Source organism: Oncorhynchus gorbuscha, unplaced genomic scaffold, assembly GCF_021184085.1.
Source record: "Oncorhynchus gorbuscha isolate QuinsamMale2020 ecotype Even-year unplaced genomic scaffold, OgorEven_v1.0 Un_scaffold_800, whole genome shotgun sequence".
In the NCBI taxonomy this organism is placed as follows: domain Eukaryota; kingdom Metazoa; phylum Chordata; class Actinopteri; order Salmoniformes; family Salmonidae; genus Oncorhynchus; species Oncorhynchus gorbuscha.
The window spans coordinates 277294-305244 of record NW_025745815.1 but is presented as its reverse complement, the minus strand read 5'-3'; the positions used below and the strand labels follow the sequence as shown (position 1 = coordinate 305244).

At 45.3% G+C, this 27951-nt stretch overlaps 1 protein-coding gene and 2 pseudogenes across 1 annotated transcript; 2 read left to right on the top strand and 1 right to left on the bottom strand.

Annotated features, from left to right (window-relative positions):
* The first annotated feature begins 957 nt into the window (after window positions 1-957).
* On the top strand, window positions 958-19613 carry LOC124020292 (E3 ubiquitin-protein ligase TRIM39-like). The gene is made up of 10 exons (XM_046335644.1): window positions 958-1012; window positions 6942-7075; window positions 7279-7429; window positions 8480-8563; window positions 11031-11150; window positions 11366-11500; window positions 14567-14714; window positions 15185-15211; window positions 15771-15933; window positions 18840-19613. Exons 2-10 carry the CDS (start codon window positions 6945-6947, stop codon window positions 19222-19224), a joined length of 1344 nt encoding a protein of 447 aa, XP_046191600.1. The 5' UTR covers window positions 958-1012; window positions 6942-6944; the 3' UTR covers window positions 19225-19613.
* On the bottom strand, window positions 11872-14182 carry LOC124020293 (annotated as a pseudogene).
* A 2968-nt stretch (window positions 19614-22581) lies between the features above and the next one.
* Window positions 22582-27716, top strand: LOC124020289 (annotated as a pseudogene).
* Window positions 27717-27951: the final 235 nt, after the last annotated feature.

The window sequence follows — 27951 nt, the reverse complement described above, 5'->3', positions numbered from 1 at the left end:
TGTTTGTCAGCTCTAACACCCTGGACCAGAGCTACTGCAGGGCCTGGTGCTGCTGTTTGACAGCTCTAACACCCTGGACCAGAGCTACTGCAGGGCCCGGTGCTGCTGTTTGACAGCTCTAACACCCTGGACCAGAGCTACTGCAGGGCCTGGTGCTGCTGTTTGACAGCTCTAACACCCTGGACCAGAGCTACTGCAGGGCCCGGTGCTGCTGTTTGTCTGCTCTAACACCCTGGACCAGAGCTACTGCAGGGCCCGGTGCTGCTGTTTGTCTGCTCTAACACCCTGGACCAGAGCTACTGCAGGGCCTGGTGCTGCTGTTTGACAGCTCTAACACCCTGGACCAGAGCTACTGCAGGGCCCGGTGCTGCTGTTTGTCTGCTCTAACACCCTGGACCAGAGCTACTGCAGAGCCTGGTGCTGCTGTTTGACAGCTCTAACACCCTGGACCAGAGCTACTGCAGGGCCTGGTGCTGCTGTTTGACTGCTCTAACACCCTGGACCAGAGCTACTGCAGGGCCCGGTGCTGCTGTTTGACAGCTCTAACACCCTGGACCAGAGCTACTGCAGGGCCTGGTGCTGCTGTTTGACAGCTCTAACACCCTGGACCAGAGCTACTGCAGGGCCTGGTGCTGCTGTTTGACAGCTCTAACACCCTGTTTACTTCACTTTTACTTATTTTAAATGAATATAGGAAATACAGAAATACGTCCTCTGGCCTACAGTCCGTGGCTCCACCAATCAAATGCTTTTACGTTTGTGGGGAGTGGTGAAGTGCACACTTCAGGAGGAAGGAGAGATAATTGGGACGTAGCCAATGTCTAAGGTTACAGGCTCCTCCCAAAGCAAACACCTGATTGACTGACAACAGCTGAACACACCTGGATTAAACCCCACCCACAAGCACCTTTCTAGGAACTCACACCTGTCACCTGGTCTCTGAATACAGGAAGAGACACAGACTGACTAGCGACCGAAGCTCTGAGCACCTGGAAAGGAATAAGTGGGACAGGTAGGTTTAACTTGTTAACATCGTACTGAACACAGGTTGGGAACAATAAAGCTTATTCTAATCAATCCTCCTGGTCAGGACGTCGGCTCTCTGTTCAGAACAGTATGCGAAACATCTTTTTCATGGTTACGACTGAACAGGTCAGGACGTCACTCTTCTCAGTTCAGGAAGTCACAACTTTATAGGTACCACACTGTGCTTTGAGGTAAAACAAACAGTTGTGATTGTAGTGAGAATAACAGCTGGAAGAGGTCATGCAGGTGTTGAGTGTTGTGTTGATTCCTTCATTATGGAACAGAATGCTTGGTGTTACCTGTTCTACTGCATACCAGGGAATGTTACGCTCTCTGTCTCTCAAACACACACACACACACACACACACACACACACAGACAGACAGACAGAGACAGACAGACAGACAGACAGACAGACAGACAGACAGACAGACAGACAGACAGACAGACAGACAGACAGACAGACAGACAGACAGACAGACAGACAGACAGACAGACAGACAGACAGACAGACAGACAGACAGACAGATAGACAGACACTTTTCTTTGAATGACACACATGATCACATAACTGACTTGGCTATGAGACACACACAGAAACATTAGGCGAGCTCAGGTGAATCTGTGACCTGAAAGAGTTCCAGTCGTGAAATATCCAAAGACAAGCCTTCACTGCTTGACAAAGAAACATTCTTCCTTTGAGAATCTCCACATCCTGTCTTTCGTCCAATCAGATTGGATTAGCTGGAATGTGACTTTGCTCGCTGCGGTGATGTCAAGGACATGAGGTCATAGCTTTTATGTTGGGAGTCTGTTGGCTGCACCATGTCTCAATGGCTTTCTCTCCAATACTGCAAATGGCACCCTATTTCCTTGATAGTGCACTACTTTTGACCCAGGGCCCCATAGGGAATAGGGTGCCATTTAGGATGCAGACTATATTTTCTTTCAAATATTTTTGATTGAACACACACAAGAATGGTGTTTCGGTATAAAAGACAAGTGTACAATTCTTATCTAAAAATAAATGAGCAGACAGGAACAACAAGACCCAGAGTTCTGGGTACAAAACACGACATACACAACAAGGACAGGTAGAAAGAAAGAGGGTAGATGTCACCTCCCCCCCTTTACCCTCCCAAACTTATTCCCCCACTTACTCCCCCCTTTATCCCCCCCTCTATTCCTCCCTATTCCCCTTCCCCCCCCCCTCCCAACTGCTCGGGTGGCTGGGCCAGCACATGCTGCCCAAAGGTAGATTAAAATATTACAATTGAGAGTGAGTTAATAAGTACAAATTCACAGCGCCGACTCGTCCAAGTAGGAGAGGAAAGGCTGCCAGATTTGATCAAATGTTGATAATTTATTGTTCAGAATATATCTAATTCTTTCTAAGTGTACAGTGTTTGCTAATTCACTGAGCCATAATTTGGTAGAGGGCGCTTCCCTCCTTTTCCAAAACAACAAGATACATGTTTTTGCAGAAATTAGACTAAGAGATGAGTTGTTTTTGTGGGTTGTGTTAATCCGTTTAGGGAATCAGACACTCCCAGGATTATCAGAAGCGGGTCTGGGTCTATTGAAGTCTCCAGAACTTCAGAGAGGATCCTAGATGCACACTATATTTAAGACAAAATACTGTATGTTCCCTCTAGTCAGTGTCAACATCTTAACTTCAGTAGCCCTCCACTGTCCTTGGGTTGTTATTGTTCTTGTTCTTGTTCTTGTTATTGTTATTGTTCTTGTTCTTGTTCTTGTTCTTGTTATTGTTATTGTTCTTGTTATTGTTCTTGTTCTTGTTCTTGTTCTTGTTCTTGTTCTTGTTCTTGTTCTTGTTCTTGTTCTTGTTCTTGTTATTGTTGTTGTTATTGTTGTTGTTGTTGTTGTTATTGTTATTGTTATTGTTATTGTTGTTGTTGTTGTTATTGTTATTGTTATTGTTATTTCACCTTGGAAAGTCGGATTGTATTATATTCCTTGCTGAGAGAAAACAGTGCCTTAGGAAAGTATTTTTTGTTACAGCCTTATTCTAAAATGAATTAAATAAATAAAAATCCTCAGCAATCTACACACAATACCCCATAGTGACAAAGCAAAAACAGTTTTTTCGATTTTTTTTTTGGGGGGGGCAAATGTATAAAAATCTATGAACAGAAATACCTCATTTACACAGACCCTTTTGCTGTCAGACTCAAAATTGAGCTCAGGTGCATCCTGTTTCCATTGACCATCCTTGAGACGTTTCTACCACTTGATTGGAGTCCACCTGTGGTAAATTCAATTGATTGGACATGATTAGGAAAGGCACACACCTCTCTATATAAGGTCCCACAGTTGGCAGTGTATGTCAGAGCAAAAACCAAGCCATGAGGTCGAAGGAATTGTCCGTAGAGCCCCGAGACAGGATTGTGTTGAGGCACAGATCTGGGGAAGGGTACCAAAACATGTCTGCAGGTCACCAAGAACACAGTGGCCTCCATCATTCTTAGATGGAAGAAGTTTGGAACCACCAAGACTTCCTTGAGCTGGCCATCAGGCCAAACTGAGCAATCAAGGGAGAAGGGCCTTGGTCAGGGAGGTGACCAAGAATCCAATGGTCACTCTAACAGAGCTCCAGAGTTCCTCTGTGGAGAAGGGAGAACCTTCCAGAAGGACAACCATCTCTGCAGCACTCCTTAAATCAGGCCTTTTTGGCCAGATGGAAGCCACTCCTCAGTAAAAGACACATGACAGCCCGCTTGGAGTTTGCCAAAAGGCACCTAAAGACTCACAGACCATGAGAAACAAGATTCTCTGGTCTGATGAAACCAAGATTGATCTCTTTGGCCTGCATGCCAAACGTCACGTCTGGAGGAAACCTGGCACCATCCCTACGGTGAAGCATGGTGGTGGCAGAATCCTGTTGTTGGGATGTTTTTCATCATCAGGGACTGGGAGACTAGTCAGCATCGAGGCAAAGATGAACAGAGCAAAGTACAGAGAGATCCTTGATGAAAACCTGCTAAGGGGCTCTCAGATCCTCAGACTGGGGTGACAGTTCACCTTCCAACAGGACAACGACCCAAAGCACACAGCCAAGGGAATGCATGAATGGCTTCGTGACAAATGTCTGCATGTCTTTGAGTGGCCCAGCCAGAGCCCGGACTTGAACCCGATTGAATATCTCCGGAGAGACCTGAAAATAGCTGTGCAGCAACGCTGCCCATCCGACCTGACAGAGTTTGGGAGGATCTGCAGAGCAGAATGGGAGAAACTCTCCAAAAAGCAGGTGTGCCAAACGTGTAGTGTCATTACTAAGACTCAATGCTGTAATCGCTGGGGTCTGAATACCAATATTTCCGTTTTAAAAATTTTAATAAATTTGCAAAAATGTCTAAACCTGTTTTTGCTTTGCTTTTCATTATGGGGTATTGTGATGTCATTATGGGGTATTGTGATGTCATTATGGGGTATTGTGATGTCATTATGGGGTATTGTGATGTCATTATGGGGTAATGTGATGTCATGATGGGGTATTGTGATGTCATTATGGGGTATTGTGTGTGTAGATTGAGGGAGGGGGGGGGACAATTTAATCAATTTTAGAATAAGGCTGTAACATAACAGAATGTGGAAAAAGTCAAGGGGTCTGAATACTTTCCGAAGGCACTGTAACCCAACTGACTAGTTGATTCAGTTGAACCTTGAAGCGAGTGAATACTGTGGCTTTTGATGCACGCTGTCCTTCCATTGGGAAAAAATGAATGGGGGAAACCTTCAACAACTGTACCAGTGACAAGTGACAACAACTGTATTACGTGACAAGAACATGAAGGTGTTCAGGGAGACCTGACATTACATTTCATCTCTATATTGGTATGTAATGGGGTGCATCTTTGGTTTTTAGAAGTGAGAGGACGACAATGATAAAACTGGGAGGGGGCATGATATATATTTTCCAAACAGTCTACGCGACCGCTCGGAGACATCCGCATGGTCCTAAAGCACACCGTTGCCTCATTTTTGCATCACATTACAATAGTAATGGGGGGAGATAAAAATGCAATTTCAGAATGTGTGGTCAGGGGGGGGCATGCCCCCAGTGAAAGTTGCTTCCCTGTTAATGAGAGACGGTACACTACAGGTTTCTGTTACTGCAAAGTGTTTCATGCTCAATCTCGTGATACAGTGCCTTGCGAAAGTATTCGGCCCCCTTGAACTTTGCGACCTTTTACCACATTTCAGGCTTCAAACATAAAGATATAAAACTGTATTTTTTTGTGAAGAATCAACAACAAGTGGGACACAATCATGAAGTGAAACGACATTTATTGGATATTTCAAACTTTTTTAACAAATCAAAAACTGAAATATTGGGCGTGCAAAATTATTCAGCCCCTTTACTTTCAGTGCAGCAAACTCTCTCCAGAAGTTCAGTGAGGATCTCTGAATGATCCAATGTTGACCTAAATGACTAATGATGATAAATACAATCCACCTGTGTGTAATCAAGTCTCCGTATAAATGCACCTGCACTGTGATAGTTTCAGAGGTCTGTTAAAAGCGCAGAGAGCATCATGAAGAACAAGGAACACACCAGGCAGGTCCGAGATACTGTTGTGAAGAAGTTTAAAGCCGGATTTGGATACAAAAAAAAAATTCCCAAGCTTTAAACATCCCAAGGAGCACTGTGCAAGCGATAATATTGAAATGGAAGGAGTATCAGACCACTGCAAATCTACCAAGACCTGGCCGTCCCACTAAACTTTCAGCTCATACAAGGAGAAGACTGATCAGAGATGCAGCCAAGAGGCCCATGATCACTCTGGATGAACTGCATAGATCTACAGCTGAGGTGGGAGACTCTGTCCATAGGACAACAATCAGTCATATATTGCACAAATCTGGCCTTTATGGAAGAGTGGCAAGAAGAAAGCCATTTCTTAAAGATATCCATAAAAAGTGTCGATTAAAGTTTGCCACAAGTCACCTGGGAGACACACCAAACATGTGGAAGAAGGTGCTCTGGTCAGATTAAACCAAAATTGAACTTTTTGGCAACAATGCAAAACATTATGTTTGGCATAAAAGCAACACAGCTCATCACCCTGAACACACCATCCCCACTGTCAAACATGGTGGTGGCAGCATCATGGTTTGGGCCTGCTTTTCTTCAGCAGGGACAGGGAAGATGGTTAAAATTGATGGGAAGATGGATGGAGCCAAATACAGGACCATTCTGGAAGAAAACCTGATGGAGTCTGCAAAAGACCTGAGACTGGGACGGAGATTTGTCTTCCAACAAGACAATGATCCAAAACATACAGCAAAATCTACAATGGAATGGTTCAAAAATAAACATATCCAGGTGTTAGAATGGCCAAGTCAAAGTCCAGACCTGAATCCAATCGAGAATCTGTGGAAAGAACTGAAAACTGCTGTTCACAAATGCTCTCCATCCAACCTCACTGACCTCGAGCTGTTTTGCAAGGAGGAATGGGAAAAAATGTCAGTCTCTCGATGTGCAAAACTGATAGAGACATACCCCAAGCGACTTACAGCTGTAATCGCAGCAAAAGGTGGTGCTACAAAGTATTAACTTAAGGGGGCTGAATAATTTTGCACACCCAATTTTTCAGTTTTTGATTTGTTAAAAAAGTTTGAAATATCCAATAAATGTCATTCCACTTCATGTTTGTGTCCCACTTGTTGTTGATTCTTCACAAAAAAAATACAGTTTTATATCTTTATATTTGAAGCCTGAAATGTGGCAAAAGGTCGCAAAGTTCAAGGGGGCCGAATACTTTCGCAAGGCACTGTATATTGAACTTGGACCTTTTAGAAAAAGGGGAATTGGAAAGGGTGGAAAGATGGATTAGAGGGAAAAGAAGGGCATGGAAAGGATGAATTGATTGATTTCTATGGTGTTCTTCCAGGGCATGGCATCTACCATCTCTACCATCAGCCTCGTCTCCGAGAGGCACTTCCTGTGCCCGCTGTGTAAGGACATCTTCAGCAGTCCCGTGACTACTCCGTGTGGCCACAGTTTCTGTCAGGACTGCCTGTGTGGGTACGTCCCCTCTTTATCTTACGATTATAAAATATTGAGGTCGGGGGTGTCTATCGTTTGTTGAACTTTATTGAAAGCATTGCAGAGGATCCATACATTGTTGTTCACTAGCTCTGAAGCTCAAATAGTGCATGAGTAAAACATGGACTGGAGTACTGAGCGTATCATCAGCATAATAAAAACATGGACTGGGCTCATTACAGGTACTGGACCCGGCACCGTTCAGACTACTGTCCCCTCTGCAAGAGGTTGTTCCATTCCAGGCCAGACCTTAGTGTCAACCGCATCCTGGCTGACGTCTGTGACAACTACAGGAAGACACGGCCTGAGAGCCCTGAGGAGAGCCACGACACGGTACTCTACTGACCTTAGTGCAACATATTGTGACATTAAGAGGTTCAAGAGGCTACGGTGTACGTGTAATATAGATACCTTGGTGTCATGATACCTTGGTGTAATCCTCTTGGTGTCATGATACCTTGGTGTAATCATCTCGGTGTTATGATACCTTGGTGTCATCCTCTTGGTGTCATGATACCTTGGTGTCATCCTCTTGGTGTCATGATACCTTGGTGTAATCCTCTTGGTGTCATGATACCTTGGTGTAATCCTCTTGGTGTCATGATACCTTGGTGTAATCCTCTTGGTGTCATGATACCTTGGTGTAATCCTCTTGGTGTCATGATACCTTGGTGTAATCCTCTTGGTGTCATGATACCTTGGTGTAATCCTCTTGGTGTCATGATACCTTGGTGTAATCCTCTTGGTGTCATGATAACTTGGTGTAATCCTCTTGGTGTAATCCTCTTGGTGTCATGATACCTTGGTGTAATCCTCTTGGTGTCATGATAACTTGGTGTAATCCTCTTGGTGTCATGATACCTTGGTGTAATCCTGTTGGTGTCATGATACCTTGGTGTAATCATCTCGGTGTTATGATACCTTGGTGTCATCCTCTTGGTGTCATGATACCTTGGTGTCATCCTCTTGGTGTCATGATACCTTGGTGTAATCCTCTTGGTGTCATGATACCTTGGTGTAATCCTCTTGGTGTCATGATACCTTGGTGTAATCCTCTTGGTGTCATGATACCTTGGTGTAATCCTCTTGGCGTCATGATACCTTGGTGTAATCCTCTTGGCGTCATGATACCTTGGTGTAATCCTCTTGGTGTCATGATACCTTGGTGTAATCCTCTTGGTGTAATCCTCTTGGTGTTATGATACCTTGGTGTCATCCTCTTGGTGTTATGATACCTTGGTGTCATGATACCTTGGTGTAATGCTCTTGGCGTCCTGTAATCCTCTTGGTGTTATGATACCTTGGTGTAATCCTCTTGGTGTCATGATAACTTGGTGTAATCCTCTTGGTGTTATGATACCTTGGTGTAATCCTCTTCTGCAGCTGCAGGTTGTAGACATTGACCAGATGATCCAGGAGCGATTGAAGAAAGTCGACAGACTCAGACACTCCCTGCAGCTCCTCAAAGTGAGTCCCGATCCCAAATGGGCCCCTAGCTCCCACACCAGGGCTCTCCAAGCCTGTTCCTGGAGAGCTACCTAACTCCAACTCCAGTTTTAACTAACCTGGTTCAGTTTATCAACCAGCTAATTATTAGAATCAGGTTCACTAGATCAGGGTTGTAGTGAAAACCTACAGGATGGTATCTCTCCAGGTACAGGGTTAGAGAGGTCCTACAGGATGGTATCTCTCCAGGTACAGGGTTAGAGGTCCTACAGGGTGGTATCTCTCCAGGTACAGGGTTAGAGAGGTCGTATAGGATGGTATCTCTCCAGATACAGGGTTAGAGAGACCCTACAGGATGGTAGATCTCCAGGTACAGGGTTAGAGAGGCCCTACAGGATGGTATCTCTCCAGATACAGGGTTAGAGAGACCCTACAGGATGGTAGATCTCCAGGTACAGGGTTAGAGAGGCCCTACAGGATGGTATCTCTCCAGGCACAGGGTTAGAGAGGTCCTACAGGATGGTATCTCTCCAGGTACAGGGTTAGAGAGGTCCTACAGGATGGTATCTCTCCAGGTACAGGGTTAGAGAGATCCTACAGGATGGTATCTCTCCAGGTACAGGGTTAGAGATGTCCTACAGGATGGTATCTCTCCAGGTACAGGGTTAGAGAGGCCCTACGGGATGGTATCTCTCCAGGTACAGGGTTAGAGAGGTCCTACAGGATGGTATCTCTCCAGGTACAGGGTTAGAGAGGTCCTACGGGATGGTATCTCTCCAGGTACAGGGTTAGAGAGGCCCTACAGGATGGTATCTCTCCAGGCACAGGGTTAGAGAGGTCCTACAGGATGGTATCTCTCCAGGCACAGGGTTAGAGAGGTCCTACAGGATGGTATCTCTCCAGGTACAGGGTTAGAGAGACCCTACAGGATGGTATCTCTCCAGGCACAGGGTTAGAGAGGTCCTACAGGATGGTATATCTCCAGGCACAGGGTTAGAGAGGTCCTACAGGATGGTATCTCTCCAGGTACAGGGTTAGAGATGTCCTACAGGATGGTATCTCTCCAGGTACAGGGTTAGAGAGGTCCTACAGGATGGTATCTCTCCAGGTACAGGGTTAGAGATGTCCTACAGGATGGTATCTCTCCAGGTACAGGGTTAGAGAGGTCCTACAGGATGGTATCTCTCCAGGTACAGGGTTAGAGAGGTCCTACAAGATGGTATCTCTCCAGGTACAGGGTTAGAGAGGTCCTACAAGATGGTATCTCTCCAGGCACAGGGTTAGAGAGGTCCTACAGGATGGTATATCTCCAGGCACAGGGTTAGAGAGGTCCTACAGGATGGTATCTCTCCAGGTACAGGGTTAGAGATGTCCTACAGGATGGTATCTCTCCAGGTACAGGGTTAGAGAGGTCCTACAGGATGGTATCTCTCCAGGTACAGGGTTAGAGATGTCCTACAGGATGGTATCTCTCCAGGTACAGGGTTAGAGAGGTCCTACAGGATGGTATCTCTCCAGGTACAGGGTTAGAGAGGTCCTACAAGATGGTATCTCTCCAGGTACAGGGTTAGAGAGGTCCTACAAGATGGTATCTCTCCAGGTACAGGGTTAGAGAGGTCCTACAGGATGGTATCTCTCCAGGTACAGGGTTAGAGAGGTCCTTCAGGATGGTATCTCTCCAGGTACAGGGTTAGAGAGGCCCTACAGGATGGTAGATCTCCAGATACAGGGTTAGAGAGGTCCTACAGGATGTTATCTCTCCAGGTACAGGGTTAGAGAGGTCCTACAGGATGGTATCTCTCCAGGTACAGGGTTAGAGAGGTCCTTCAGGATGGTAGATCTCCAGGTACAGGGTTAGAGAGGTCCTACAGGATGGTATCTCTCCAGGTACAGGGTTAGAGAGGTCCTACAGGATGGTATCTCTCCAGGTACAGGGTTAGAGAGGCCCTACAGGATGGTAGATCTCCAGGTACAGGGTTAGAGAGGTCCTACAGGATGTTATCTCTCCAGGTACAGGGTTAGAGAGGTCCTACAAGATGGTATCTCTCCAGGTACAGGGTTAGAGAGGCCCTACAGGATGGTAGATCTCCAGGTACAGGGTTAGAGAGGTCCTACAGGATGGTATCTCTCCAGGTACAGGGTTAGAGAGGCCCTACAGGATGGTATCTCTCCAGGTACAGGGTTAGAGAGGTCCTACAGGATGGTATCTCTCCAGGTACAGGGTTAGAGAGGTCCTACACCCTACGCCCTAATGTAGATCTAGATGAGTTAGACAAATCCACCACCCTTACCACATACATGTCTTTTGTCCAATCACACCTTATCATCTTAAAGTGATGTGAGATACAGACATGTATTTTATCCAATCAGAACTGATGTCTGAGATATTGACAGTCTCTTGTCCAATTAGAACTCGTCTGAGATACAGACATGTCTTTTGTCCAATTAGAACTCGTCTGAGATACAGACATGTCTTTTGTCCAATCAGAACTCGTGTGTGAGGGAGGTGCGTGAGAGCCAGAAGGTGTTCTCTGCCCTTGTCAGTTCCATGGAGAAGAGCCACAAGGCCGTGGTGGCAGCCATTGAGGAGAGACAGGGGGAGCAGGAGGTCTGTAATGTACACTAATACTCTGATTTATTTATGAACGTATAAACTTAGAATAACAATAATAACTGATTGGATTTATTGAGCTCCTTTCTCGTGAATGAGTTACACAAAGGGCTTTGCATAGTAAGGGGAAAACTCACCTCATCCACCACCTATTGACAGAATACAATGTGATTGTCAATACACCAAATGTAACAATGTTTGTGTTTCTTTAGAGGATTGTTGAGAAGCTGGTGAAGGAGCTGGAACAGGAGATTCTACAGCTGAGGAATGGAGACACTGACCTGGGGCCTTGTCATTCTCAGCAGAGCCATGATGAGCTCTGTGGTGGTCAGAAGAGTGTTGCAGTGGTAAGCATGGCGTAGGGTGAAGTCGCCCCTAGACGCTATTTTTGGGCCAGTTTAGCATTTTCTCCACTAATGGTTAAGGTTCAGATTGAGGGAAAGGTAGCTGATCCTAGATCTGTACCTAGGGGAAACTTCACCCCAGAGCGGTAATCATATACTGAAGCAATGAGGCCCGGGGGGGGGGGGGGGGGTGGCATATAATCAATATACCAGAGCCAAGGGCTGTTCTTATGCACGACGCAACACAGAGTACGGACTGGATACACACCTTAAAACTGGTTACCAACGTCATTAGAACAGTAAAAATACATGTTACATTTACATTTACATTTAAGTCATTTAGCAGACGCTCTTATCCAGAGCGACTTACAAATTGGTGCATTCACCTTATATACCTCAGTGGATTGACAGCACTAACACAGTTCCACCTCCCACACAACTTCTATACGGATGTGGGCTTAAGCGGATCTGATTGAATACAGACCCTAATTTCTGAGAGCAACCTAATACAGAACAGGCTATGTTTGCTATGTGAAGCCAAACTGACCAGAAGATGTTGCTGACACAGTGGACCAAGCAGCCTGTGGTCCTGGGTGTGATGCTGATGGTTCTGCCCTATAAAGGATCAACAGGAGCTGGACCCACTCATTGTTTTTCTGAGAAACAAAATTACCACTCAGTATTATCTCAGCTTCATACTAACAAACACACATTCCAGATAACTTAAATCTCTGCACATACAATCAATCTCATATTATGCTATTTGCTGGTGCATGCACAAACACAGGCACACCCACTCTTAGGATTCCAGTTGAGCTCTATGGTGTCTGAGGCAGAGGCCCCTTAACTCCATTCATCCTCCTGACACAGTTGTTTTTCCCTCTCATTCTCCTGCCCAGATGAGGGCCCTTCCATCCTGCTTGCTCTCCCGCTCACCGGCTGTGCATTCCAAAGATGAGGAAGCTGAAGAACACAGTGACTCCCACCAGGGAGATGGTAGCAGGGGCGGTGAAGAACACAGTGACTCCCACCAGGGAGATGGTAGCAGGGGCGGTGAAGAACACAGTGACTCCCACCAGGGAGATGGTAGCAGGGGCGGTGAAGAACACAGTGACTCCCACCAGGGAGATGGTAGCAGGGGCGGTGAAGAACACAGTGACTCCCACCAGGGAGATGGTAGCAGGGGCGGTGAAGAACACAGTGACTCCCACCAGGGAGATGGTAGCAGGGGCGGTGAAGAACACAGTGACTCCCACCAGGGAGATGGTAGCAGGGGCGGTGAAGAACACAGTGACTCCCACCAGGGAGATGGTAGCAGGGGCGGTGAAGAACACAGTGACTCCCACCAGGGAGATGGTAGCAGGGGCGGTGAAGAACACAGTGACTCCCACCAGGGAGATGGTAGCAGGGGCGGTGAAGAACACAGTGACTCCCACCAGGGAGATGGTAGCAGGAGCGGTGAAGAACACAGTGACTCCCACCAGGGAGATGGTAGCAGGGGCGGTGAAGAACACAGTGACTCCCACCAGGGAGATGGTAGCAGGGGCGGTGAAGAACACAGTGACTCCCACCAGGGAGATGGTAGCAGGGGCGGTGAAGAACACAGTGACTCCCACCAGGGAGATGGTAGCAGGGGCGGTGAAGAACACAGTGACTCGCACCAGGGAGATGGTAGCAGGGGCGGTGAAGAACACAGTGACTCCCACCAGGGAGATGGTAGCAGGGGCGGTGAAGAACACAGTGACTCCCACCAGGGAGATGGCAGCAGGGGCGGTGAAGAACTGACGGTAGTTGATGTGGAAGTACCAGACCACGGCTAACATCACCACAAACACAGGCACCACCATGCTGCTGGTGCTCAGAGCCAGGCCTGCAGCCCTGATTCCCCCACTAGCCCCAGAGCGAGCTGCCTCCTCTGGGCTGGCCTCCCGCAGCACCTGGGACACGTGGCAGTGGATCACACTGTTGTGAGAGATGTTGAGGGAGAGTCCGTTTGGGATCCTGAAGCAGCTGGCCCTGGTAGATCAACTTGATCTGACACTCCCGCCCTGAGAAGTACTTACTCTTCAGTAGACCCACTGTATCCTGGGGTCTCAGGACTGCCACCTCTTCTGTGTCATTCAGGAACTTCAAACGAACCGTGATGCTGGTGCAGGAGACCACTGGGCTCAGCTTCTGAACCTTGTATTCTTCCCCATAGTCATCCTCTTCCTCATCATCTTCATCATCATCATCAGGCTGGTATGTCTGAGGTTTCTTCCCCTGGATATTCAACAGCAGGTCAACTCCAGCCCCTGCAGTCCCCTCTCCTGTTATCTCCCCATCTTCCCTCTCAGACCCAGGCTCCCCCTCCTCTGGCTTGTTCTCCTGGGAGGGTGGAGGTGTTTGCTGCTCTGGGGTGTCTGCACTGGGTGGCCATCCACTGTAACTGTCATGGCGCCCCAGCCCGATTAGAGAGGCGTGGGCCCCGACTGTAAGGATGGTGCTTAGGATGTGGTCTCCACGATCTGCCACTTGCGTGGAGAGCCAAGCCAGGACCAGGGCCAAGACCAGGAGTAACACACCGCTTACTGCAGCCACCTCGTCCCCCATCCCGTCCATTGTCAGTGCACACACCGCCATCTCTGTCCTTTGTGTCTGCTATGTAGTCAAATCATGTTTGACGAAATGCTACCAGGCTAATTTAGCCACAGCCCCGAAAATAAAACTGGAGTAGAGGGCCACATAAACACAGATGTTCTTTCATACCCGTGGTATACCACGACATTCAGCCAATCAGCATTCAGGACTCGAACCACCCAGTTTATAATGTCTGATATACCTCGGATTTCAGCCAATCAGAATCGCAGGACCCAAACCACCCGGTTTATAATGTAGATTAGGACACAGTAGGTCTACATGTTGATCTTTGCTTCATCATGTCTTCATTTCCATTAACAGAAACAGAGTTTCTTAATTATCATGACCACAGAAGAAAAGGCTTGAACCCTTAAATTAGTCCCCCAACCACTTATATTTCATCTTAAAATATAACCGTGTTTGATTGTTTGTCCTCTATGTACTTTGCAGAGCACCACTTCCACCATGGGCTACTCTGAGAGGAGGGACTGGTCCAAGGTTTCCATGGAGACGGACCCCTGTATGGGCGTGACCAGGAGAGCAGTGTCAGACCTGATGTACGTGCTTAAAGGAGAGCTCTGTAGACTCTCTAAAGCTGGTTAGTATTTACACTACAGATACGATCATATCATACTGGATCCATCTCTTACAGTTCTACATCCACCCTCAACACTTTAGTAGACCACATGTTTTGTGTTGATTAGACATCTGTCAGCATCTGATAAATGATTACTGTATTATTCTACTGCATATCTTTAGGGTGAGTGAAATGTCACATCTGTTAGTCTGGGAAGGATTCTTATGGAACTGTTATCTTTAGGGTGAGTGAAATGTCAGATCTGTTTGTCTGGGAAGGATTCTTATGGAACTGTTATCTTTAGGGTGAGTGAAATGTCAGTTCTGTTTGTCTGGGAAGGATTCTTATGGAGCTGTTATCTTTAGGGTGAGTGAAATGTTAGATCTGTTAGTCTGGGAAGGATTCTTATGGAACTGTTATCTTTAGGGTGAGTGAAATGTCAGTTCTGTTTGTCTGGGAAGGATTCTTACTGAAGCTGTTATCTTTTGCAGAGCTGAAGAAAATACAGAAATACACAGGTATGTCTCCACCTGCCCAAAGAGTTAGATACGCCATAATATCTATTTTTTTGTTGTTCTTAAAGAACCAGTGCAGTCAAAATTCAGTTTTTCTGTGTTTTATATCATATTGTACAACAGCTGATGAAACTAACACTGTAAAAGTGTGGGAAAGTGTTATTTCCTGATAGTTTTTGGATGGAAATACAATATTAATCAGCAGGTTTGTGTGGGCGGAAGTTTAGGCTTTCCATTGTGACATCACAATGTGGTAAATTGGTTAATAGACTAATAACAAAGAGAGTTCCAAACCTCTCTGCCAATAAAGGCTAGTCTTCAGTTTTCCCCTCCCCCCTCAGACCACTCCCAGACTGCCAAAATCTTGCTTGAGAAATACTTTTCAAATTTTTGCCCATTTTAATGGAAATCTATTAGAGTAAGGTACTTAATTATTACTCAGAAAACAATTTGATATTGAATTAGGAATGGCGGCGTTGGGCCTTCCAAGTACTTGTTTTACCTAAGTGAGTTTTCTGTTGCCATGGCACTTATATGTTTCTCTGTCCTTCCTCTACCCTAGTAGACATCTCCCTGAGTCCCAAGACGGCCCACGCCTTCCTCTCGGTCTCAGACGACCGGAAACAGGTGCGACACACAGACAAACGCCAGGAGGTCCCAGACAACCCCAAGAGGTTTGACCGCGTGGCCAACGTCCTGGGAAGAGAGTCCTTCAGCAGCGGCAGGTACTGTAATGTCCCTCTTTATACTGTTTGCCTATATAATAGAATTCTATATTTATATATCTATATTATCATAAAGATCTATGATCATATATCTATGGTTCTTAGAACAGATGTCAGACCGTCTGATATAGTTTGTTTGTTGAACTTCACTGAAACTATTCACTCATGTCTCTTTTCCTTAACTAGTGCTGTAGTAAAACATGGACTGGCTTTCAATACTAAGTTCATCAGTTATAATGATGAAAACCTGGACTGGATTTCAATACAAAGTTCATCAGTTACAATGATGAAAATATGGACTGGACTTTAATACAAAGTTCATCAGTTAGAATGATGAAAATATGGACTGGACTAGAATACAAAGTTCATCAGTTATAATGATGAAAACATGGACTGGACTTTAATACTAAGTTCATCAGTTATAATGATTAAAATGTGGACTGGACTTCAATGCAAAGTTCATCAGTTGTAATGACGAAAACATTGATTCCATTCGAGGTACTACTGGACTAATGTTGACTCCATTCCAGGTACTACTGGACTAATGTTGACTCCATTCCAGGTACTACTGGACTAATGTTGACTCCATTCCAGGTACTACTGGACTAATGTTGACTCCATTCCAGGTACTACTAGACTAATGTTGACTCCATTCTAGGTACTAATGTTGACTCCATTCCAGGTACTACTGGACTAATGTTGACTCCATTCCAGGTACCAATGGACTAATGTTGACTCCATTCCAGGTACTACTAGACTAATATTGATTCCATTCCAGGTACTACTGGACTAATGTTGACTCCATTCCAGGTACTACTGGACTAATATTGATTCCATTCCAGGTACTACTGGACTAATGTTGACTCCATTCCAGGTACTACTGGACTAATGTTGACTCCATTCTAGGTACTAATGTTGACTCCATTTCAGGTACTACTGGACTAATGTTGACTCCATTCCAGGTACTACTGGACTGATGTTGACTCCATTCCAGGTACTACTGGACTAATGTTGACTCCATTCTAGGTACTAATGTTGACTCCATTCTAGGTACTAATGTTGACTCCATTCTAGGTACTAATGTTGACTCCATTCTAGGTACTAATGTTGACTCCATTTCAGGTACTACTGGACTAATGTTGACTCCATTCCAGGTACCAATGGACTAATGTTGACTCCATTCCAGGTACTACTAGACTAATATTGATTCCATTCCAGGTACTACTGGACTAATGTTGACTCCATTCCAGGTACTACTGGACTAATGTTGACTCCATTCCAGGTACTACTAGACTAATGTTGACTCCATTCTAGGTACTAATGTTGACTCCATTTCAGGTACTACTGGACTAATGTTGACTCCATTCCAGGTACTACTGGACTAATGTTGACTCCATTCCAGGTACTAATGGACTAATGTTGACTCCATTCCAGGTACTAATGGACTAATGTTGACTCCATTCCGGGTACTAATGTTGACTCCATTCCAGGTACTAATGTTGACTCCATTCCAGGTACTACTGGACTAATGTTGACTCCATTCCAGGTACTAATGTTGACTCCATTCCAGGTACTACTAGACTAATGTTGACTCCATTCTAGGTACTACTGGACTAATGTTGACTCCATTCCAGGTACTAATGTTGACTCCATTCCAGGTACTAATGGACTAATGTTGACTCCATTCTAGGTACTACTGGACTAATGTTGACTCCATTCTAGGTACTAATGTTGACTCCATTCTAGGTACTAATGTTGACTCCATTCCAGGTACTACTGGACTGATGTTGACTCCATTCCAGGTACTACTAGACTAATGTTGACTCCATTCTAGGTATTAAAGTTGACTCCATTCCAGGTACTAATGTTGACTCCATTCCAGGTACTAATGTTGACTCCATTCCAGGTACTAATGTTGACTCCATTCCAGGTACTACTGGACTGATGTTGACTCCATTCCAGGTACTACTAGACTAATGTTGACTCCATTCCAGGTACTACTAGACTAATGTTGACTCCATTCCAGGTACTACTAGACTAATGTTGACTCCATTCTAGGTATTAAAGTTGACTCCATTCTAGGTACTAATGTTGACTCCATTCTAGGTACTAATGTTGACTCCATTCTAGGTACTAATGTTGACTCCATTCCAGGTACTACTGGACTAATGTTGACTCCATTCCAGGTACTACTGGACTAATGTTGACTCCATTCCAGGTACTACTGGACTAATGTTGACTCCATTCCAGGTACTACTGGACTAATGTTGACTCCATTCCAGGTACTACTGGACTAATGTTGACTCCATTCCAGGTACTAATGTTGACTCCATTTCAGGTACTACTGGACTAATGTTGACTCCATTCTAGGTACTAATGTTGACTCCATTCCAGGTACTACTGGACTAATGTTGACTCCATTCCAGGTACTAATGGACTAATGTTGACTCCATTCCAGGTACTAATGGACTAATGTTGACTCCATTCCAGGTACTACTGGACTAATGTTGACTCCATTCCGGGTACTAATGTTGACTCCATTCCAGGTACTAATGTTGACTCCATTCCAGGTACTACTGGACTAATGTTGACTCCATTCCAGGTACTAATGTTGACTCCATTCCAGGTATTAAAGTTGACTCCATTCCAGGTACTAATGTTGACTCCATTCCAGGTACTAATGTTGACTCCATTCCAGGTACTAATGTTGACTCCATTCCAGGTACTACTGGACTAATGTTGACTCCATTCCAGGTACTACTGGACTAATGTTGACTCCATTCCAGGTACTAATGTTGACTCCATTCCAGGTATTAAAGTTGACTCCATTCCAGGTACTAATGTTGACTCCATTCCAGGTACTAATGTTGACTCCATTCCAGGTACTAATGTTGACTCCATTCCAGGTACTACTGGGAGGTGGAGGTGGGAGAGAAGATAGAGTGGAACCTGGGCGTGGCCAGACAGTCCATCAACAGGAAGGGGAAGTTTACAGTCAGCCCAGCCAATGGCTTCTGGACACTGAGCCTAAAGAGCGGGGGTCAATACGTAGCTAACACCTCCCCCACTGTCACCCCCGTGGGCCTGGAGCAGAAGCCCAGGAAGGTGGGGGTGTTTCTGGACTACGTGGAGGGCCGAGTGTCCTTCTACTGCGCGGAGACTGGGGTTCACATCCATACGTTTACAGATGGCTTCACTGATAGACTACATCCACTCTTTAGTCCTGGCAGGCAACATGGGGGCAGGAATATCGCTCCTCTGACTATTAGTACTAGCTTCTGTAGCATCTGAGCCCCCTGACTTAACCCCCACGCCTGAAATAGTCATTTAATGATGTCATTAGGTAGCCTAGTGTAGAATAAGGCTCACTCGGTCCTCTCTCACGTCTGCATTTTCAGTTGGATAAATCGACTTCTTTCCTAATATTGAGTTTATGCAGTGTCTGTGTTATCAGGCAATGAGCTGGGTAATCAATAGTAATGCTATCATTTATTTTAATTATAATTTATGACAGTATATATGAACCCTCAAATGTATTTTTTTTTACAAAGTGTTGACTTTAAAAGAAATTCTGTGCATCATTAAAACATCTGTAAATTATTCACATACATTCTAGTTCTAGAATGACTGAGTCATTTCATAAACCGTGCCGCAGGCCCTAACTATTTGTTTGATAACAAGAAACCTTGACCATTCATGTATCAACCTTGTCCAGTCATGCTACCTAGCTAACAGCGGGCTAACAGCTGGCCAACAGCAGGCTAACAGCGGGCTAACAGCGGGCTAACAGCTGGCTAACAGCAGGCTAACAGCGGGCTAACAGCGGGCTAACAGCTGGCTAACAGCGGGCTAACAGCGGGCTAACAGCTGGCTAACAGCAGGCTAACAGCAGGCTAACAGCGGGCTAACAGCTGGCTAACAGCAGGCTAACAGCGGGCTAACAGCGGGCTAACAGCAGGCTAACAGCGGGCTAACAGCGGGCTAACAGCGGGCCAACAGCTGGCTAACAGCTGGCTAATAGCGGGCTAACAGCTGGATAGATACTCCAGGTGATGTGTTGAAAGGTAGGATCGATCATCTCTTTTTCTGGTTCCCCTGTGACTGTCTGGTGCCCCTAACTTCTTAAAGGTCCAATGCAGACATTTTGATTTAAATGTAAAATAATTTCTGGGTAACAACGAAGTGTCTAACTGTGATTGTTTTCAATTGAAATGGTCAAAGAGAAACAAAAAATTAGCTTCTAAAAAAAAGGGAGCAATTTCTCAAACAAGAATTTTGCTAGGACTGTCTGGGAGTGGTCTGAGTAGGGGAGGGGGAAACTGAAGACTAGCTGTTATTGGCAGAGAGGTTTGGAACTCTCTTTCTTATTGGTCTACTACCAATTTACGAGCTGATGATGTCACCAGGCAGGCCAAAACTCCATCCCACCAGAACAGTCTTTTTAAACAGCTCGTACACTACAAGGGCATTATCATACATTTCACAAATTGCACAGATTTATTCCAATCTCATATAAAATATATATAAACACAGAGAGGTCTAGTTTTTGATTGAACTGGGCCTTTAAAGTTGTCAGCACCACACGTGCTCCCACCCACTACAAGACTATTCACTCACTATCCACCCACTACAAGACTATCCACTCACTACAAGACCATCCACTACAAGACTATCCACTACAAGACCATCTATCCACTACAAGACTATCCACTCACTACAAGACCACCCACTACAAGACTATCCACCCACTACAAGACCATCCACTACAAGACTATCCACCCACTACAAGACCACCCACTACAAGACTATCCACTCACTACAAGACCATCTATCCACTACAAGACCATCTATCCACTACAAGACTATCCACTACAAGACCATCTATCCACTACAAGACCATCTATCCACTACAAGACTATCCACCCACTACAAGACTATCCACTACAAGACTATCCACTACAAGACTATCCACTCACTACAAGACCATCCACTACAAGACCATCTATCCACTACAAGACTATCCACTCACTACAAGACCACCCACTACAAGACCATCTATCCACTACAAGACCATCTATCCACTACAAGACCATCTATCCACTACAAGACCATCTATCCACTACAAGACCATCTATCCACTACAAGACCATCTATCCACTACAAGACCATCTATCCACTACAAGACCATCTATCCACTACAAGACCATCTATCCACTACAAGACCATCTATCCACTACAAGACCATCTATCCACTACAAGACCATCTATCCACTACAAGACCATCTATCCACTACAAGACCATCTATCCACTACAAGACCATCTATCCACTACAAGACCATCTATCCACTACAAGACCATCTATCCACTACAAGACCATCTATCCACTACAAGACCATCTATCCACTACAAGACTATCTATCCACTACAAGACCATCTATCCACTACAAGACCATCCACTACAAGACTATCCACTACAAGACTATCCACTACAAGACCATCTATCCACTACAAGACTATCTATCCACTACAAGACCATCTATCCACTACAAGACCATCCACTACAAGACTATCCACTACAAGACTATCCACTACAAGACCATCTATCCACTACAAGACTATCTATCCACTACAAGACCATCTATCCACTACAAGACCATCCACTACAAGACTATCCACTACAAGACTATCCACTACAAGACCATCTATCCACTACAAGACTATCTATCCACTACAAGACCATCTATCCACTACAAGACCATCCACTACAAGACTATCCACTACAAGACTATCCACTACAAGACCATCTATCCACTACAAGACCATCTATCCACTACAAGACCATCTATCCACTACAAGACCATCTATCCACTACAAGACTATCTATCCACTACAAGACCATCTATCCACTACAAGACCATCTATCCACTACAAGACCATCTATCCACTACAAGACTATCCACTACAAGACTATCCACTACAAGACCATCCACTACAAGACCATCTATCCACAACAAGACCATCTATCCACTAAAAGACCATGGTGTTTACCTACGGAGCAGCAAGGTGAACTGACTCTCCTTGCCTTCAGGCTCAAACCCTACACCCCAACCTCTCGAGTGGCGCAGCGGTCTAAGGCACTGCATCTCAGTGCTAGAGGCATCACTACAGACCCTGGTTTGATTCCAGGCTGTTGGCTCACCGTCGTCCGGGTTAGGGTTTGGTTAAATAAAAAAATTAAAAACCCTGAGTACTCCATTCTGGTGTCTTGGTCCTCTCACCCCTAGGGGAGGGCAGCTCCCACTCAGCCCAGTCAAAGCTCTTCTCTGTCCCGGCACCCCAATGGTGGAACGAGCTTTGTCATGAAGCTAGGACAGCAGAGTCCCTGTCCATCTTCTGAAAACGTGTGTACCTCTTCAAAGAGTATCTAAAATAAGACATCCCAGTCTTATTTCCCCTCCAACTTAAATTATACTTGTCTTTTCCTACAAGCACTGACCTTGCTGATAACTACTTCATTGAGTTAAAAAGGGACTTACTGTTAAATGTGGTTGTCCCACCTTGCTATTTTAAGATGAATGCACTGACTGTAAGTCACTCTGGATAAGAGCGTCTGGTAAATTACCTAAATGTAAATCGTAAAAAAAAGTTTTATTTCGATCCCTGTCTGTTCTCCCAGTACTTCCTGTTTCTTTCGTTGGTTAGTTGAATTCTCGTCGTTGATCAGCATGGTTAACGGGTTGATGGTTGGTTACCACAGTTACAACGGTCCTTTCGTAGCTCCCAAAGGTCAAGTTAAAGGTCGGGTCTTTAGGAGACATGTGAACAGGAGGTAGAATAAAGGGAGAGAACTGAACTAGAGCCCTCTGTGACCCGCCTCAGTCACCAACTTCAGTTAAACACATAAAACATTAGAAACGAGGAGATGAAAAGAATGGAGCACATCAAAGAACAAGAGAGGCGAAAAGATGAAAAAGAAGACAGAATGGGTTGTTGGCCTGGATGGATGGAGGAATGAATGGATGATGGTGTGGGGGTGTCGGAGAGAGAGACCAGCAGTGGAGAACAGAGTGTCATTGTACTTGAACACCAGGCACTGGGAGACACACACACACACACACAAACACGGCTACACACACTGTCACACACGCTTACACAGACACACTGACAGACACACAAGCGTATGCTTCTACCCACTGCCACACAGACTTGCGCTAGCTGGCATCTCAGAGGGCAGCCCTCTCGCCAGTCCTGTCCTGTCCTGGGTGTTGAAGCTAGCTGGATGTTGAAGCTCTTCGCCCCTCTTCAGAAGCCAGCCTGACCTCTCAGGTCCTCGTTCGTACCTGTGGACTGAGCTGAACCTTCTAAGGCCTCTGTCTCTGCCTCCCCCTGAACCAGCCAACCGGTTACCTACATGCACCTCTGACCTATACAACCACAGCTCCACGGGACTGCTGAAGAACACGCTGCTTCTCCAACGACTGCTTGGAAGAGGAGAGGAGATCCATCACACTACATCTGAGGTGACTAATGTACTCTAATGTATTGTTGATGTTTGTATTGAAAATACTACGGCGTTAGTAGAGTCAACAAAAACATTGTGGTATAGAAACATTCCACCTCAAGGTTAAGAAGGTGTTCCGTAGCTTGTTGTACCTGTCTGTGTCAGGATCTCACTGTCTATTATACTAATGTGTTTATTCTCTTTTAGGACCTCACTGTCTATTATACTAATGTGTTTATTCTCTTTTAGGACCTCACTGTCTATTATACTAATGTGTTTATTCTTTTTTAGGATCTCACTGTCTATTATACTAATGTGTTTATTCTCTTTTAGGATCTCACTGTCTATTATACTAATGTGTTTATTCTTTTTTAGGATCTCACTGTCTATTATACTAATGTGTTTATTCTTTTTTAGGACCTCACTGTCTATTATACTAATGTGTTTATTCTCTTTTAGGACCTCACTGTCTATTATACTACTGTGTTTATTCTCTTTTAGGATCTCACTGTCTATTATACTAATGTGTTTATTCTCTTTTAGGACCTCACTGTCTATTATACTAATGTGTTTATTCTCTTTTAGGACCTCACTGTCTATTATACTAATGTGTTTATTCTCTTTTAGGACCTCACTGTCTATTATACTAATGTGTTTATTCTCTTTTAGGACCTCACTGTCTATTATACTACTGTGTTTATTCTCTTTTAGGATCTCACTGTCTATTATACTAATGTGTTTATTCTTTTTTAGGACCTCACTGTCTATTATACTAATGTGTTTATTCTCTTTTAGGACCTCACTGTCTATTATACTAATGTGTTTATTCTCTTTTAGGACCTCACTGTCTATTATACTAATGTGTTTATTCTCTTTTAGGACCTCACTGTCTATTATACTAATGTGTTTATTCTCTTTTATCATTAGTATGATACTGTAATTTATAAACTGGGTGGTTCAAGCCCTGAATGCTGATTGGCTGAGAGCCGTGGTATACCGTACACCACGGGTACGACAATTCATTTATTTTTACTGCTCTATTTACGTTGGTAACCAGTTGATAATAGCAATAAGGCACCTCGGGGGTGTGTGGCATATGGTCAATATACCATGACTAAGGGCTGTATCCAGGCACTCTGCGTTGCGTCGTGCTTAAGAACAGCCCTTAGCTGTGGTATATTGGCCATATACCACACCCCCTCAGGCCTTATTGCTTAAGTATCTGATGCCTATTCTTTTTTTAATCAATGTGGCATGAAACTAGAGAGGGGAAACTAAAGATAAAGGTCCCCTGTTAGACAATATTTTACTCATAGTCTTATTTCATCACCCCACTGGGCACAGACGTCAGTTCAATGTCAAGTTTGGATTTACATTTGGTTGAGTTGTCAACTAACCGTGAATTCAGCTTGAAATGAACAACAAATGTCACCATGTCATTGGATTTAGGTGAAAAAAAAGGTTGAAAAAAAAGACAAACTGTCCTTTCCACGTTGATTCAACGTCGTCACGTAGATTTGTTGTTGTTGTTGAGATGACGTGGAAACAACGATGATTCAATCAATTTTTGCCCCGCGGGTTAACCTCTATCAATTTTGCCGATACAAGTAGTGATTGATCTATTGTATCAGTCCAGCTGTTATTTCTCCCAGTGTAATTAAGACAGTCCAGGGCAGAGTTAAACCGAGCTGGGGGGTCAGTCAACAGAGCCTGGGCCCACTGTACCAGTCCAGCTGTTATTTCTCCCAGTGTCATTAAGACAGTCCAGGGCAGAGTTAAACCGAGCTGGGTCCTCAGTCAACAGAGCCTGGGCCCACTGTACCAGTCCAGCTGTTATTTCTCCCAGTGTCATTAAGACAGTCCAGGGCAGAGTTAAACCGAGCTGGGTCCTCAGTCAACAGAGCCTGGGCCCACTGTACCAGTCCAGCTGTTATTTCTCCCAGTGTCATTAAGACAGTCCAGGGCAGAGTTAAACTGAGCTGGGTCCTCAGTCAACAGAGCCTGGGCCCACTGTACCAGTCCAGCTGTTATTTCTCCCAGTGTCATTAAGACAGTCCAGGGCAGAGTTAAACTGAGCTGGGTCCTCAGTCAACAGAGCCTGGGCCCACTGTACCAGTCCAGCTGTTATTTCTCCCAGTGTCATTAAGACAGTCCAGGGCAGAGTTAAACTGAGCTGGGTCCTCAGTCAACAGAGCCTGGGCCCACTGTACCAGTCCAGCTGTTATTTCTCCCAGTGTCATTAAGACAGTCCAGGGCAGAGTTAAACTGAGCTGGGTCCTCAGTCAACAGAGCCTGGGCCCACTGTACCAGTCCAGCTGTTATTTCTCCCAGTGTCATTAAGACAGTCCAGGGCAGAGTTAAACCGAGCTGGGTCCTCAGTCAACAGAGCCTGGGCCCACTGTACCAGTCCTGTATGAAAGCCCTGCTGTGTTCCGATCCTCCTCATGTTTTCCTGAGATAACCCAGTGTTCCGGCCAGGCAGGCGTAGCAGCTCGTAGCTCCAACACCCACAGCAGCACAGTCAATGGAAACCGTTCTCTCCCTGCTCCTTCGGGTCCACACTGGAATCCAGTCACTCTCAGGCCCTCCCCCCTGCCTGTTTACAAATAATTATGATAAACATTAGTTACAGTAGCTAAACACGGGGATGATTTGGACTTGTAAATGTTTATGAATGCTATGCTAATCTGTGTAGGATTCAATAGACTGGGTGAATGGTACTTATGACTGACAACACAGCTCTTAGCTCCCTCAGTAGATGCCAACTGGAGGACTTTTATTTGTATTGCATTGAATCTTTTTAAGGAATTGATCTTATTAACACTTTGTTCTAGCTAGCTATTTGTGTAGGTAGCTATCAAGTAAAAACAATGATTCATGATATGATTTGCTATTATTCTGGTGGTTTCGAAGTTAATTTGCATAAGTGCAGTTTAGAAATGTCCTCAACTGGATCATTATACTAACCACTGCCTTTATTTCATCTGGTTGTTAGGACGTTCGGCCTCGTCTGTCCCCAGTTGGCCTCCACATCAACCAGAGAGAAGGAGAGGGGCAAGAAGAAGAAGAGGAGGAAGAAGACATCTGTTGTTCAAGATTTCGGGGGTGCATAGACTTTCCACGGCTTGGGACTATTTTAGTGAGACAAAGAGAAAAGACGTTAACATCCCAGTAACAACCAACGTGGTACAAATACTTACGAAAATCCAGCCAAATACCGGTAGACATCGTCAACCGTCACCACAACCGTTACTACTGCCAGAACAACAACAACAACAGCCTGACACCTTAACCATGGCGACCACCGGCATGCAACTCCTGGGCCTGATCTTGTCTCTGGTTGGCTGGGTGGGCGGCTTCCTGGTATGCTCTGTTCCGCTGTGGCGCGTCACCGCCTTCATCGGCAACAACATCGTGACGGCTCAGATCATCTGGGAGGGGCTGTGGATGACCTGCATCGTCCAATCAACGGGCCAGATCCAGTGCAAGGTGTACGACAGTCTCTTGGCCCTGCCCAGCGACATGCAGGCGGCCCGGGGCCTCACAGTGCTCTCCGTCCTCCTCTGTGGCCTGGCCCTGGCTCTAGGTGTGGTGGGGGTAAAGTGCACCAAGTGTATTGGTCAGAATAGTCTGAAGGCTCGTATTGCAAGGATCTCCGGCTTCCTGTTCGGCATCGCAGGGTTTCTCTACCTGGTTCCTATCTGCTGGACGGCCCACTCCATTATCAGGGACTTCTATGATCCCCACGTGGCCGCGCCGCACAAGAGAGAGCTAGGCCCCGCCCTATACCTGGGCTGGGGGGGCGTCGGCCTTGCTCCTGATTGGTGGGTCGCTGCTGTATGCGGGGTCGAGTCCTCCCGGCATCCCCGGGTCTCCGACCTTCAGCAGCGACAGCAGCCCCCGTAGAGGACCTGCTGCTCAGGTCAAAGGTTACGTCTGATCGGAATGCCACAAAACCCCATGATTCTATGATTCCGAGATTCTATGATTCCATGATTCCGCCCTGACAACATGAAAAACCCTCCTCTCTTAGTATTTATACTTTTTAATACTTTGGAATGTTAATGTTATTATTATTCGGTGGTGCTTTTTCTCATTCTTTCAAAAGATGCACTAGGAGGTTATGAAGGGAATTGTGAAATCATTTTGTTATTTCATGTGTCCCTGTTGTCCTCCGATAACCCTACTGTCTGTCAGTCTGTCTGTCTGTCAGTCTGTCTGTCTGTCAGTCTGTCTGTCAGTGTAAAACCCAATAAAATCATCATTCTTTCAATTCCTCTCTGTGAAACTCCTCTGTGTGAATTCATCTATTCTAGGATACAGTAGCCTATATTCGCCTCAAACCAGAGGATTAGGATGGTCACCAAGAGTAAATGTCTTGGCATTGTAGTGGGCCAGCAGAACATGTCGTCATGTCGTCACCATTGTGCACTGTGAGTGGTGGTGCAGATTGGAACGGAACAATGGAACAATGGGGAACTGTGTGTGTGTGTATGCGTCTGTGAGTGTGTGGTGT